This window comes from Enhydra lutris, unplaced genomic scaffold (assembly GCF_002288905.1).
Source record: "Enhydra lutris kenyoni isolate GAN:26980312 unplaced genomic scaffold, ASM228890v2 scaffoldscaffold19, whole genome shotgun sequence".
Lineage (NCBI taxonomy): Eukaryota > Metazoa > Chordata > Mammalia > Carnivora > Mustelidae > Enhydra > Enhydra lutris.
In genome coordinates this window covers 20,976,698-20,991,998 of record NW_019154103.1, presented here as the reverse complement: position 1 = coordinate 20,991,998, position 15,301 = coordinate 20,976,698, and the positions used below count along the sequence as shown (strand labels likewise).

The following is a 15,301-nucleotide window of genomic DNA, read 5'->3' as shown; positions in this document are numbered from 1 at the left end:
GGGTCCCACTATTCAAATGGGAATGTGCTCCCTCATGATGTCTTAATGAAAATGGATGAAGACAACATAAATGATATAGGAGGCTAAAAGACAGGAGTAGGACTAGAAGATGGGACTTGATCTGACTTCTTCCAAACCCCAGGTCATGATCCATCCATTAATGGCTCATAAAATCAACAGTTCAAGGGCAGGTCTTTTTTGGTCTGTTTTTTTGATGATAGAAAATAGAATGCATAATACATAGCAAGGATAAGTACTATTCATTAAGCCATTATTTCTATTGTATAGATACTGGATTGAAATATCAATGAATTTCTTATTGCTGCTTTTGCTCCAAAGTATGAAAGCTTCTGAATGAAAAAATTTCAAAGTTTATTCCTATAAAATTCTAGGACTTCACAGAGAGTACATATTTGAATATTAGAGTAGAAGTGTCTTTGTTTATATGCCTTAACCATCATCAATGTAAGTAAGAAAACTTTTTCTGCTTAGTTGCACTGCGAAAGAGTTCATCCATGAGACAATGGAACCTGAGTAGAAGGTGATCTATCGCCCTCTAGTGGTTGGACACTGCATAGATTTTATTCCCAGAAGCAACAAAAATCCTTGATTTATCTAAACCTGTTTGGGATTCTATCTAAAATGCAAGATGTGGGGATGCCCGGGTGGATCAGCTGGTTAAGCGTCTGCCTTCAGCTCAGGTCATGATCCCAGGGTCCTGGCATTGAGCCCCACATCGGGCTTCCTGCTCAGCAGAGAGCCTGCTTCTCTCTTTCCCTCTGCCTGCTGCTCTGCCTACTTGTGCTCTCTCTCTGCCAAATAAAATCTTCAGAAATACATACATACATACATACATAATAAAATAAAATGCAAGATGTGAAGTGATCAAAGTTTTAACCAAGCCATCGGAATTGCCAGCTTGATCTAAGACATGCGCTCACACTTTAGCTCTGTTTTCTCCTTACTCTTTGCTGTAGAATCTTTGGAAACTACTACTTGCTGTTAAGCCTGCTTCCCTTGGCTTAAGAAATAAACGAAACAGTTAAAGCCTCTGCCTTCGGCTGGGGTCATGATCCTGGGTCCTGGGATCCAGCCCCGCATCAGGCTCTCTGCTCAGCAGGGAGCCTGCTTCCCCCTCTCTCTCTGCCTGCCTGTGAACTCTGTCAAATAGATGAATAAAATCTTAAAAAAATAAATAAATAAACCAAACAGAGGTAGCAAGGCTAGGAGACACAGCACTCTTAAGAATGAAGCAATCTGGAAACAGGACTAAGGGCTGAAACTTCAATTTCTGTAGTATTTCATGCTGTCAAATTCACAACTAGAACTTGCCTTTCTGGATTTCCTCAATAAACTTTCTTCTTACACAAACGAGAGCCAGACAGGGTACACACGCATTCATCTCCTTCTCCTGCTCTTTGCTTCCTTTTGCTCACTAATCCTCAAGCCCTTATTGGGTCCTCTGACATCTGTCACACTGCGTGGCTATTCATTCTGGCACCCACGGCTGTCACAATTCCAGAAATGCCAACTAACTTCAGGGACGGTAATCTCAGTGATCATGGTCACCAGAGCAGACGGAGCAGACGCCCAGAAAATGGAAAAGCAGAGCCCTTTCCCGTGCACCAAACATCCAGTGCTTGATGCCTGGAGTCAGGCTCAAGCGGGCAAGGAAGGGACCCTCGGGGGTCCTGGCTGGCACCCGGGGCACAAGAGGTGGAGGATGCTCACTTAGGTCACAGAGTTCTGCTCTGGAGTGTTGGCTATTGTCTTTTTGATTCCACTCACAACCTCTGTTCTTACTTTCCTCACAAGCTCAGCCCACATTCGCCCCTCCTCTCCTAGTCTTCACCACCATGGCCTGGGTCTTCGTTCCCACAATGTCCAAGTTCTGGGGCGTACCCAGAGACCTCAAAAAAGAAGTCGCATCCTATGTAAGGCAGGAGGGAGACCCTGACCTTTGAGGGGATTTTCCCTTGGCACCAAGAATGTCCCTGGTGGGAAGAAGCCACTTCAGGGCACTCAGGGCACAGGTCCCGCAATCTCTTCACCCCGTTTTCTCGAACAACTAAATGCACTAAACCCAACTGCACCGAACGCTTTACCCCTCCGTGCTGGCCTGTCCTTGGGTCACTGTTCTCTTCAGGAAAACAGTGCTATTCCAGTATCTTAAGTGTGATCATTCCCTCCTTTCTGTATTTCCCAATTCCTCCTGAGGGCGGGTCCCTTTGGCCAAGTTCCTCCTGCCCTTTTTCCATACGAAAGATCAAAATGTACTGTTAAAGGCTTGCTATCTGGCCATATCCACACTAGATGCTCAAGGAATTAAGAGCAGGAGCCCAGGCTCTGAAAAGTTAAGTGGATTGCTCAAAGTCAACTCAAAGCTTCATTTCTCTCACCTATAACAGACAGATATCAGAATGGGGCTTCTAATATCCTTGTGAAAGTTTAATAAGAAGATATGCGCCTGGGTGGCTCAGTGGGTTAAAGCCTCTGCCTTCGGCTCAGGTCATGATCTCAGGGTCCTGGGATTGAGCCCCGTATAGGGCTCTCTGCTCAGCGGGGAGCCTGCTCTCGACCCCCGCCCCCTTCTCTGCCTGCCTCTCTGTCTGCTTGTGATCTCTGTCAAATAAATAAATAAAATCTTAAAAAAAAAAAAAAAAGATACCATCAAGCATCTACAACCAGTTAACTCTCCAGAGTGGAGGTGCACTAAGTCTGTAGTAAGAAAGCACAGAGCCATCATCAGCTGTTACTGAGTCTGATTCTACCTGCTAACACAAAACCCACTGAGTTCAAAAGGAAAGACTCAACTACTTAATTACCGTTCTTCACACAAAAGTTAGGGCATTCAAGAGAGGCAGGTCAAGAAGAAAATGGGAAGGAATTGAGTGAACCTCCCTTCAGGTGAGAGTCGGGGGAAGTCCTGCTGGTCCTGTGCAGATTATCCCACCAGGAGAGTCAACTGAAGAGAGCAGGAGGCCATTCGTGAAGCTCCAAACACGCTTGCAGGATATGGGAACGTGAAAAAGCGTGATTATCCACAATAACGAAGGCAGCAGAAAGCCTTTCAGAAGCTGAACGAAAGAACACCACTTGCAGCAGTTTAATTAAAAATTTAAATTTGAATTTGTCACACACCCTGAAGCCACGAGAATAGGAGATACTAGAGCTCTCCAAGATTTTCCTATTTTGCTAAAATCAAATAGCCTGATGGTAATACACAGCAGCGAGCGTATGAGAGGACGGACACTGTGCTCTCAAGACTTCGCCCTGTGTCCAGGGGATCACTCACCAAGGTGGGTGGCTTGGGCGGCGCCGACTGTATACTACACAGGGAAGTCCGAGACACGGCCTCACTCACAGGAGTTAGGGCAGCAGCCTGAGAGTCCTGCAGAGAGAAGGAAGCACAATGAAGGGTTTCTAGAAATGCCTGGTTAGTGGACCGAACAAGAACAGAAAAACAACACGCTCTCCTACGTGACAGGCTGTGAGCATGAGTTTCTTAAATGCTGAAGGACTGAATAATCAAGATGTGTTAAAATTCTTCTACCATTATTTCAACTTGGTTTTACCTCTTACCTTCGGTAGGTTACTTAACCTCTCTGAGACTCAGTTTCCACATCTGCAAAATGAGAACAAGGATAGTACCTACATCTCAAGGGTCAACATGAGGCTTTCAATGAGATAAAACATGTCCAGTGCTTTGCATACTACGTAGGAACACTGTAAGCTCAACAAAATTCACAACTATGATAACTCATATTATTTTTATGTAATATATATCATATGCCAATTATATAACACAATGTTTTTATAAATGCATTTTTATATATTTAAGAGCACCTTATCAATTGTAACTAGGTATGTACAAATGCAAGGAAGTAAGATTCTCCCAGGGGTTCTCAAAGTACGTTCCCAGGATCAGCAGCAACCAGGGATCTTATTACAAATGCAAATTCTTGGGCCCCCACCCCAACTACTATGGAAATTCTGGAGGTGGGGCCCAGCAATCTGTGTTTTATCAAACCCTCAGGTGATCTTGGTACGAAAATCTGAGAACCACTGTGCTATCTTATTTTATCACAAGAGTTCAATTTCAGACAAACTGGTTTTAATCCAGACACTTACAAAGGCTTGTCCTATATGTAGGGTGCTCAGTAGGTGATCATTAGCAGGATGCTCTATCTTCTTTCAAGGAACTTTTTACTATTTACTATTTTTTAGCATTAGTATTTTTTAAATATTATTTTAAAAATATATTTAAATATATTTATATTATACTTATATTAAATTATATTAAGTAAATATATTTAAATATACAAATATATAAATATATAAATATTAAAATAGTATTTTAAAATATTATTTAGTACTTTTGAGTAAATATAAATTTACTAAATTTACTATTTACTATTACTATTACTATTACTAGGTAGACATGTCAGAGGTAAAGACCTAGACAGGTAAACCCTGCCCGTGATAAATAACTTAACAGGGATATTAACATTACCTCTCTTCCAAACGTTCCTAAACAGAATACGCCACACCCGGGGCTCTGTTGTTCTATATATAGAACAACATATATGGAAGAGAGGTAATGTTTGGGGAGGGAAAAGGAGGAGACAAAGGCTATTTTGAGCAGAGCTTTAAAGGCATGACTGACATTTTAGATGATCCCAAATTAGGAGGGAAGATTATTCCACAAGAAGGACCACATGAGAAAAGCCAAGGACTCACACACACAATTATTGTCACAGTTTAGTAATGGGAGGATACACCTTGGTAGGGAAGGAAGCTAAGGCCATAGCCCATTAGCAGGGACTTTTATTTTGTGGGCAATGGGGAGCTTCTGAGGACTGGAGCAGGGGAATGATGTGGCTACTAACATGCTTGCTTGGGAAGCACTGACTCTGGGGGCATAGGAGAGGGACTGAAATGAGACTGTTGACAGAGGCCCCTGCCACCACGAGGTGAATGCTAATGACAACTTGAACTAGGTCAGTTTCCGGAGGAGGAACGCATGAGTGTGAATGCTTTCCTGAAGGGATTATTATAGGACTCCCATTGTAAAAATATCAGGATCTGTTTAGGAAAAGAAAGAACATCTAGAAAAAGCCAAGATGAAAACTGCCTGCAGGGACGCCTGGATGGCTCCATGGGTTGAACATCTGCCTCTGGCTCAGGTCATGATCCCAGTGTCCTGGGATCGACTCCTGTATCAGGCTCCTTGCGCAGTGGGGATCCTGCTTCTCTCTCTGCCTGCTGCTCCCCCTGCTTCTTCTCTCTCTCCGTCTCCCTCTTTCTCTCTGACCAGTAAATAAAATCTTTTAAAAAAGAAAAGAAAACTGCCTATAAAAAAGATGGCACAAACGTTCTCCATCAACTCCTTCACACTAAAATCATTTGGGCCTTACATTTTTCAGATTATAGACAAATATTTTTAAAAAGCACAGAATTAGAGACATGTATTTTTAGAAACATACTTCTGTTTTTTCAGATGGCTTAGCTCGTTTTCCTTTACTTTTAGGCTGGTTAAAATCTTCTGAAAGTTCATCAATGAGTTCTGATTCACTCAGGGGCTGTAATATAAGAAACATTACATTATGAAGGGGCTACTTTTTTGTCAAAAACAAGGTTTTCAAAGAATTTTTTTGTTAACACACATTAGGCCATACTTTGGGATCTAAAACCAAAATTTGGGGGATATTTTTAAATTTATAATGTAAGCTAAAAGTCATGCTATAACTAAGGAATACTGGACACCTGAGTATCACAGAAGTGTTCATGATTCATTTAGTCCAAAGTTTTCCTGATCTTTCAATTTCTGAAGGATTCTGTTCAAATAAAACTGCCTATTCTTTCCAATGAAGATCTGTATTAGTTTCCTCCTTAGGTTTTTTTTTTTTTTACTATTTCCTAGTGACTTCCTTCTGACTAGCTCGGGAAACACGGGTCATATACTCCTTTCCTATGACTGTCTGGGAACTGGGCAGGAAAGTTCTCCTATCCCTAGTTCCTTCAGATAAAATTCATTTAGAGCATGTGGGAATTTCGACTGCTACCAGTCATGTATAACAGAACTGTTGTGACTGAGAAGCCGTGCCTCTGTGTTGGACAGCTTGAGTTCTGGGTCCTGGCTTTGCTCTTTTCTAGCTGTGTAACCTTGGACTGTTCAAGATGGCTCTGTTTCCTCACATGTAAAATGAGAATGATAAGGGTGCCTTCTGCATTCAGTGAGGACCCAACAAGGTAACACATGACAGGCATCCCATACAGTGTCAGCCATGTAATAAGTGATTGATAAATGTTGCTGCTTATTTTATCTTAACTGGCAACTACATGGTCTGATCCCAACTTAAGTGAAGGCAGAGGAGAATCATTAGAGTAGCTCACGTCATGATGCCAAACTCGAACCATCCTGACATCAGCTCCCAACGTCCAGTGAGTGTCACCTAGACACCCACAACACTCCAGTCGTCATTCATGAGGAGAATTATCATTAGAATATGTGTGAAGGAATCAGAGATATGAGCCAAGGGTCACCATCACAAGTTCCCCTTTCTTCAACACTAGGTTGGCATTCAAGTCTCCATAGGGAAATTCTGTCAAAATTATCACAACTCAGTTGTGTTTTTTAATTATTGGAAGAATCATTTCCTAACCTTGGGTTTTTCTTCATGTTCTGGCAATAGTGGTTTTCCATCTTTATCCTGAAAATAAAATAGAAAATTCACTGAAAATGAAATAAAACATTGTTTTCATGGCCTGTTAAGTTTGTTTTTAAGGAAGGATATGAGAAGAGAAGTTTTTTTTCTTCTATTTGAGTGATTTGGTTTTGAGTGAATTTCTTCTATTCGAGTGAAAAAAATTCTCAGGGTTCTTTTTTTTCTTATCAAGGATCAGAATAAAGAGTTGAACTATTAAAAAAAAGAAATCTCTGTTCTCCAACCCAGGGGAAGAGGTAGATCTCATTCCTACAATTCTGTTTTCATTTTCTGGAGATGAGGTTTCATAATCCTCAGTATTTCTAAAAGGGAGAAACTTCCCATATATAAGCACATATGAGAATCAAAACATTTTCCACCACGTATTTGTGTGTATTTTTTCAAAGAAAAATTACAGGTATGGTTAGTCTACCACCTTCACTTTAAACCAAGAGCAACAACAATAAAATGTACCGTGGCTGGTTTTAATCTGTACTCTGATGGGACGGTTTCCTCATCTTCACCACACTTCTTTAGCTTCTCTTCTTTGGATTTTGTCTGATCAAAATGGAGGTGGGAAATAAAACACAGAACAGTTTGGTAAGATAAGTGGATATCACTTCACGTACTTCATGAGTGACGCAGTGAAAACTGTACCAGATTCCAGTGTGTCTATCTGCTTTGTCGACTGGAGAGCACAAGACCGTGTTAAGTGCTGGCTGTGAAGGTGAATCAGGTATCATTATAGATACCAATTTTCTGTTATAAGAATGGTAAGTAGGCATGGATGTCTTCTCTGAAGCATCACACAGCTTTTCCGAGGAGACCTATCTAGTGTGGAATGTTCTGGAATGGCTCTGGACTCCTATGGGATATGCAACTTAACAAGGCTTATCAAAACATCAGACTATCCGGGAAGTAATACATTCACCACCAGGGACTAAAAATTAAGCCTAAGAATTCACAGGACTGGAAGGTCTTAGGAATTATTTATACTTTGTACATAATTAAAAAGGAAAACTAGTGGAAAACAGCAGAAAAGAATGTGGAAACTAGTAGAAAGAACAATTCATTCAGTTAAAATTTTAGCTCACTGCTGTGGAGGTCTTCTAGAGGAAATCTAGTACATTTATATGCATCCCCGAAACTACTCACCCCAGCTGCTTAAGAAGTCATTTCTATGTAACATTTTTTACTTTTATTGATCTGATTTTAGTTGCTCTAAGATTCTGTCCTGAGATTTAACGTTATACCTTCCCACCCCAAATTACTGTCTTACTAAATCTCACCAATTACGAGTAAAAAGCCGGAAGCAAAAGGGCAAGGGGCTCACTGCCCTGGAGCTCTGTGGGGGCTGAACGGCACAATTCCACCTGGTCTGACACCCCCACCCCACCCCAGGGTTTGGCCAGGACCGCCCTCTCCCCGAGACATCTGGTCTAGGTGGCTGCTCTGATTAGCATGTGTCATGCATTGTGCCTTTAGGAAAGTTCCCCTTCTTTTCAATACATTACTTGGTCCTGGAGGACAAGGACTGCTTCCCCCGCTCCCTTGTGTTCGCCTTCACAAAGCTTGTCGTGCCACACTGCGCCCGGTAAGTCCTCAAAGAAAGCTGAAGATAGAAACTGGCCCATTTTGGACCAGAGGAGTCCCAGACTCAGGGAGAGTTGCCGGGAGTCGTGAGACTCACCTTCCTCAGTGGTTCAGAACAGGAAGTGACAGCAGAGGCAGCAGCATTGTGACAGCGACACCTGCCAGCTCCCCTCCCCGTGCTGATAGGCTGGTGCTCCTCAGGGTCCCCTGGACAATATTTCCATGTCCCCCAACTCCACTGCCTCGTTGGCAATGCCCACAGGCAAATCCCTCTTTTCCCTCCTCTTCCATCCCAGATGACTCAGTTGAAAAACTCTTTACAAACTGTAATTTAACGTCAGAACTCTTCTCACCAAATATAAACTTGCTTTGGCTCAGAAGACTTGTTAAGATGTTCAAGTGTGGTGGGATAAATACCGCCCCGGCATCACACTCGACGCACACAGGAACTCCAGTTATAGAGTTAATTGTTGCTTGATTTCATTCTAATTTGAGACACGATTTTCCACATTTTTCTCCATAGTTATAAAAAGAAGGCTCTCTCCGTCCCATCGACAGCATTTTCCCTCCTTCCTTACGAAGAGAAGCACCTGGCACCCTTCTGAAAGTATGAATTTCCACATCCCCAAGGGCAAACCTATTCCCCACCAAGCCCCTGCCTCCATGTTATCTTGGTTCATCAGGTGTCACTGAAGCAGTGGCAGAGGGGACTGGCATCCACTTTAAGTATTAAAAGTCTAGATGGTTTATAAGACAAACTCTCAACGACCCTTCTTGGTTGCTAACTACCTAGGAATGAAGATCTGAGTTAACCAGACTCTGAAAGTAAGACAGAATAAAGAGTAATTGGTCTTTTAGCTCCAATAAAGAAAAGCTGTGTGAGAATTCTAAACACGCACACCGCATTTAGTTTCATAACCTGCAGACTGACAAGCTCTATATACCAACTCCAAGGTCAATACCTCGTCGACTTCCTTAATGGAGCTGAGGTCGAGCTCAGGTTCTGGCTTCCGGCTGCCCAGCGACTCCGAAAGAGCCTCCAGTGCTTCGTCACTCATTGCGTCCTGCTGAAAAGGAAAAGTTCTGTGCATTAGAAAAGAGAACATCTCCTCAGCCTGAACCATCTGTCCACTACTTTGTGAAATCCCAATTTCAAATGAAGGAACCATGGATGAGGGAAGGACTTTCGGAAGGCAATGTTTCTGAAACCTAGCGAGAGTGAGAAAGAGAAGAGAATTACCAGTGAGAGAAACTAGGGCTGAGACACTTCTGGAGTGTCTTACAGGGCGTGTACCCTCACAGGCACACTTCACCCCTTAGTTATCAAGCTATAACTATGATAATATTACTATGAAATACTTGTATCAAAAGAAAAGCTATAAGAAGTCAACTTTCACTTTTCTGGTATCTTTTTTTTTTTTTTTAATGTGTCTCTAAAAATTTCAGCCAACCCTGTCCCTTAGCAAACTAGCTAAGCCCGGGAAGCTGGGAAGCCCAGGAAGCTGGGAAACCCGGAGTGGCCCAGACCCCCCGCCCCCCCCTCCCCCCACCCCCCAGCCTTCTCTGAAGGCACAATGGCTGATGGCTGTGGGAACTCCCACTCTCAGGGTGTGGTGCTCTTCAGGGCTGTGCTGAGCCCACCAGATAAAAATAAACTGTCCCCTGCAGGAAGGAAGAGACAGTGCAGATCCAACAGACACTGCCCCTGCTTCAGGTCTGCGCTGTCAGCAGACGGAGCCTGCTTTCTCACCCAGCCTAGAGCTGCAGGATGGCCTTGCCAGCTTCGTGACAATTAAGTGATCGTGGTTCAGAGAAGTGAACAGAAGCAGCTAGGTCAATATCCCCTGGTGACTCACAGGTCAAACACCATTTAAAAGGTCACTGAAGATTAACATTCTGAGAGTGCCATTTTTGGGGGGATCTTGTCTTCCCGTGTGTTTTTTTTTTTTTTTTTTTTAAATGGTGAGAGACTCTTGTTTCACAACCAAGAAAACTGTGCTGCCATCGTGAACAGCACTTGTAGAAACACAAGAGGCCTGCCTGGAAATAATCCACAGAACACTGACCAGGTGCACTGGTCCACACAGACCAGAAGGGGAAAAGATGCTCCTCATCATGAATAATGCTCTGTGGGGATTATCCCGAATCAGCTCCATCAGCCTCAGAAAAGCAACTGCTGTCAGATGGACCAGGGTTATTTTCTAAGAAATCATTATTTAATACCTCCTCTGCCTTTCTTTTTTTCTCTTGGGATGAAGCAGCACTTTTGATTGCTGTGGCTTGTTGAGCTTTTAAAACCTCTTCTCCTGTGGATTTCTGAAAGGCAAAAGCACAAATGGTTAGACTTAGAGGTAAAAGAAGAGTCACTGTAAAAACCAGAACTACAAAGAAGTTGTCTGAAAATGTGACATGCCTTCTAATAAGCTCCCCCTCCCCTTTTCCTCCCCCCCCCCAATTATTTTGAAAACAATACCTCTTCCTTTGCTTTCTTTCCACCAGGGGTAGGAGCACTGCAGGTGAAGTCAGACGACAAAGCATCTATGGCATCATTGGGCCCCATGGGTTTCTAAATGATGGGGGACACATGACAGTCATTCCAGTTAAGGACCACAATACAAACTCAGCAAATGAAGAAGGACTTGGCATTCCTTTGCTACCAAATGAAGTACATTATCCGGTAACTCAGATGAAAGCCTATGTTGGAAGGGAATGGCTGCTCACTAATCCTAGTTTCCCGTTTCCAACTCTTTTAAATGGATTCCATATTAGGATATTTTCATCTGTTTTTATTAACATTTACTTTACCCCACAACCTTCTTGGCTCCATTCTTCCCTTCAGAAAAACTCCAGAGGAAACCACGAGCACTGACACAACCCCATGCCCATCTCTTCCTCGGAACAGATGAAAACTTAATCTGATTTGGAGATGAGCCACAGACACAATATAGAGAATTGATGCTCCATCCCCCAAGTAAAGATTTTTTTTTTTCAAGATTTATTTATTTGAGAGAGAGGGAGAGCTAACTCAAGTGAGGGGAGGGGCAGACTCCCTGCTGAGCAAGGACCTGACGTGGGGCTCGATCTCACAATCCTGAGATCATGACTTGAGCCGAAACCAAGAGTCGGACACTTAACTGACTGAGCCACCTAGGTGCCCCCCACAACTAAAGATTTTTAAAAAGGTTAACTTGGATCTTAGAAGACATTTATGTAAACTCACCGAGGAGTCTGGAGGAGGCTCTGTGATACCTTCTTTTTTCTGAAACAAACATTAATTTGATCATGTGGAGAGCCCAAAATTAATTTTTACAACACGCAAAATGCACTGCTCAGTGAGCATCATGGGTTGAACTGTGTCTTCCCAAAGTCATGTTGTTGAAGTCCTAAATCCCTAGCCCTCCAGTATGTGACTATATTTGGAGACTGGGCCTTTAGAGAGGTCATCAAGGTTAAACGAGAACATTCAGATGGGCACTAATTCCATAGGCCTGCTGTCCTTATTGAAGTGGGGAAACATGGACCCAGAGATGCTGAGGAAAGATGGCCCAAGTACAAACCAAGGAGGGAGGCCTCAGCTCCTTCCTTCACACCCAGGCTGCCCACACCCACTCCAGTCTTTTAGCCTCCCTGACTATAAGACATGTATTTCTATGTTGCAATCCACCCAGCCTGTGGACTGAGCTATGGCAGCCCTAGCAAACAGATACACTGGGAGTCCTTGTAGCTGTTTCACAAGCCCCACTATATTTTCTAAATTTGAAAAAACGTGAATATATTGATGGGATAATGATTATGTTCCAAAAAGCACACAGTAAAGTAAAAGTAAATGATTATTTAACTTACTGCCAAAAGTTCCCTGTATTTTGGAGGAAGTGTAACTTCTCTTTTACCTAATTCCTCTATGTAGGTAGAAGTCATTGGATCCTGCAATAAAAACCACACATAGGGATATTATGTAATTAATTAGTTGAGAATGTTATATGCATATTCAGCAACCAAAGTACTGTTCCCGTTAGTAATTTATGGAGCTACAAAAATGAAATGTAAACCATTAAAAAGCCAATGCTTTACACAACACTGAAATTCTCAGTTTATACAACACTTTATTTAATCAGCTTAACCCATATGTGATAGTAGAAAATATTCAAGCCACTATATTAAATTTGGGTCTTATATTAAAACATTTTAAAATGTTTTTCATTGTTTATTTACCAATACATGCCAAGTTACAGTTAATAATACATTTCTCTATAACCTAATACCCAAGTCTTACAGATGTAATTTCTAAGAGAAAAAGGATTGGATAATGTATCCTGTTTAACTGGCTACAATCTCATCCACCTTCCTTGTCAGCCAGAGACAGTCACCATCCAGAACTTTATTACAGCTATGGACTTAAAACTGAGCACACTATAAACCAGTTATTCTCTATGCAGGCATCCACAAACAACATAGAGCATTACTTTGCCTTTTTTTTTTTTTATTTAAAAAATATAGAATGCTTTACTAATTTGGGTGTCATCCTTACAAAGGGGCCATGCTAAACTTCTCTGTATCATTCCATTTTTAGCATATGGGCTGCTACTAAGCACTACTTTGCATCCTTTCAGATGTTAAACAAATGGCATCATATTCTAGATATTCTGTATTTTTATTCAAAATTATGTTTCTGTAATGTATCCATGTTGATACATGTATAATTCATTTTAACTGCTATAAAGTGTTCCACTATGTTATGTTGTCTCCTGTTGACCAAAATCCTTTCTGAATGTTCCATCTGCTCTTGTAACTCCTGGAACACATGGGCAAGGCCCCCTCCAAGGAAACTCTCTCGAGGTGGAATTGCCAGCAGAAGCACATCTTCAATACCCACAAGCCCCACACGAGTTGTCAGACTTCCACACTTGGGCCAATCTAAGGAGTATACAATGTTCTCTCCGTATCTTAGTATCACTTCTCTACTTACTAGAGAATTTCACTGCCTTATTAGCCAAACAAGTTTTCTTCTGCTTTTCTAGCGGGTTGTCTTTTTCATTTAAAAATTCTTCATAAATTCTAGAAACAAATCCTTTGTCAATTCTGTTGCAAGTATTTTCCTCCAGTCTATGGCATGTCTTTTTAATCTTTTTAATATCAAGGGATGTGTAATCTTTTCACTTTTTAGGAGTTAGGAATGGGGATGAGCGGAGGGTGGTAAATTTCTGGAAGTCAAAGTAAGTTCAAGTCATCGAATGGGAAGTATCTGAAAATCAAAAGAAGTTCAGGTCCAGTAAACTTAAATCTCAAGGTCAGAAACCATCCTGTTTCTCTCCAAGCAATAGAACATTAGGTATTCTTTGGTGCCTCATGGCCATGAACTTACTTGCTTTTCTACCAATAAGTATGAATCTTTACAGATATCAAAATCACGTACTGAAATTTCAGGTCCAGTATACACTGTGTTATCTTCTTCAGTTTCTGCAGGTCCTCCTAGGGTGTCTACTAAGTCATCCAAAGCAGCATCCATGTCTGACTAGAAAAGAAAGAAAGAAAGTATTTAAATGCTATTTGCAATACATATTTCACTTCTGATGTTTTAACTAAAAAAAAAAAAAAAAAAAAAAGAAACCAAAAACAAAAAAAACAAAAAACCAGAAACAATAAAATGAACATTCTGTACAGAAAAACACCAAACATGAAAGGTTCTTCAAACATCAAAATAGTTAAAATTTGGTCTCTGATTGACTTTATTACATAAGGTCCCAGAGTACACATTCTAGGTTGGAAGAACAGAAAGCCATGTTCAGGTAAGAATCATAACTTCAGGGGTACCTGGGTGACTCAGTCGGTTGGGTGTCTGACTCTTGATTTTGGCCCCGGTCTCGATCTCAGGGTTATGGGATTCAGCCCTGTGTAAGGCTCTACCCTGGGCAGGAAGCCTGCTTAAGATTCTTTCTCCCCTGGGAAGCCTAGGGGGCTCAGTGGGTTAAAGCCTCTGCCTTCAGCTTGGGTCATGATCCCAGTGTCCTGGGATCAAGCCCCGCATCAGGGTCTATGCTTAGCCGGGAACCTGCTTCCCCTTCTCTCTCTCTCTCTCTCTGCCTGCCTCTCTGCCTACTTGTGATCGCTGTCAAATAAATAAATAAAATCTTAAAAAAAAAAAAAAAAGATCCTCTTTCTCTCTGCCCTTCAGCCCCTTAAAAAAAAAAAAATCACAACTTCAGTAAGTCTAATGGCATTAACTACATGGACAAATGGATGGTTTGTTAAAGCTGCCAGTCCAATGTAATGACAGTTTAAAAAAAAAAAAAACACAAAGAATAACGTAATAGCATGTTACTGTATGCAATAGGAGAAATGGCTTAGTATTTATCGCTTATCAGCAGTTTTTCAGAGTTGCATATTGACAAAGAACTCCAACAAAATCTCTATATAGCTCCTCTTCCAAACAGAGTATTTAAAAAATGGATGGCCTGTGTTCTTTCATTCATTTGTGGGTTCTTTGTTCACTTGCTTGCCTGAGGATGTTTACAAAGCAAATTATGCGAAACGGACGTTAAGCTTACAAGAAGTGACAATTTACTCTGCTGATATGTGCTTTAATCAGTATAATGAATGAAAGAGTGCCTCCATCCTATCTCTGAGGTTAAAAATTATTCAGTGTGAAGAGTATGCTGTATTTAAAAGAGAAAACAAGAATTCTGGGAAAGACCCTTTATTTACTTTGTTTAACTCAGATTAAAAAATGATTAATTTTTTTTCCCCTTCAACCACAATATTCCCACTACAATTTAAGGAACTCCCCTGATCATGTCATACAATTTGGGACCTCTTAGCTTTAGACCGATTCATTTGGGAATTTCCGAATGAAGAAGTGCATTATACTCTTTAGGGACACCTCTGGTAAAAGAAGTCAAATTTCCAAGAGAGAAACTGAAATGTAAACTTCATAGGATGTAATCGAGTTGTGAGAACAGAGGGTTAGAATATAAAATGCTACAAACATACCCCCCCATCACACT

The 15,301-nt window shown here is 41.5% G+C and overlaps 1 protein-coding gene across 7 annotated transcripts in view; it reads right to left on the bottom strand.

The window, feature by feature from the left end:
- LOC111148454 (calpastatin) overlaps positions 1–15,301 on the bottom strand; it is a 111,805-nt gene that overhangs the window by 24,345 nt on the left and 72,159 nt on the right. For 4 of the 7 annotated variants that reach the window (XM_022505006.1, XM_022505008.1, XM_022505010.1 and 1 more), the window contains 10 exons: positions 13,714–13,812; positions 12,144–12,224; positions 11,521–11,559; positions 10,774–10,866; positions 10,524–10,616; positions 9,263–9,367; positions 7,182–7,265; positions 6,666–6,713; positions 5,487–5,582; positions 3,296–3,391 (listed from right to left, as the gene is read on the bottom strand). In XM_022505006.1, coding sequence (XP_022360714.1) covers positions 3,296–3,391; positions 5,487–5,582; positions 6,666–6,713; positions 7,182–7,265; positions 9,263–9,367; positions 10,524–10,616; positions 10,774–10,866; positions 11,521–11,559; positions 12,144–12,224; positions 13,714–13,812 — 834 coding nt within the window. The remainder of the gene's footprint in view (positions 1–3,295; positions 3,392–5,486; positions 5,583–6,665; positions 6,714–7,181; positions 7,266–9,262; positions 9,368–10,523; positions 10,617–10,773; positions 10,867–11,520; positions 11,560–12,143; positions 12,225–13,713; positions 13,813–15,301) is intronic. The other 3 variants (XM_022505007.1, XM_022505009.1, XM_022505011.1) reach the window with 1 other exon arrangement.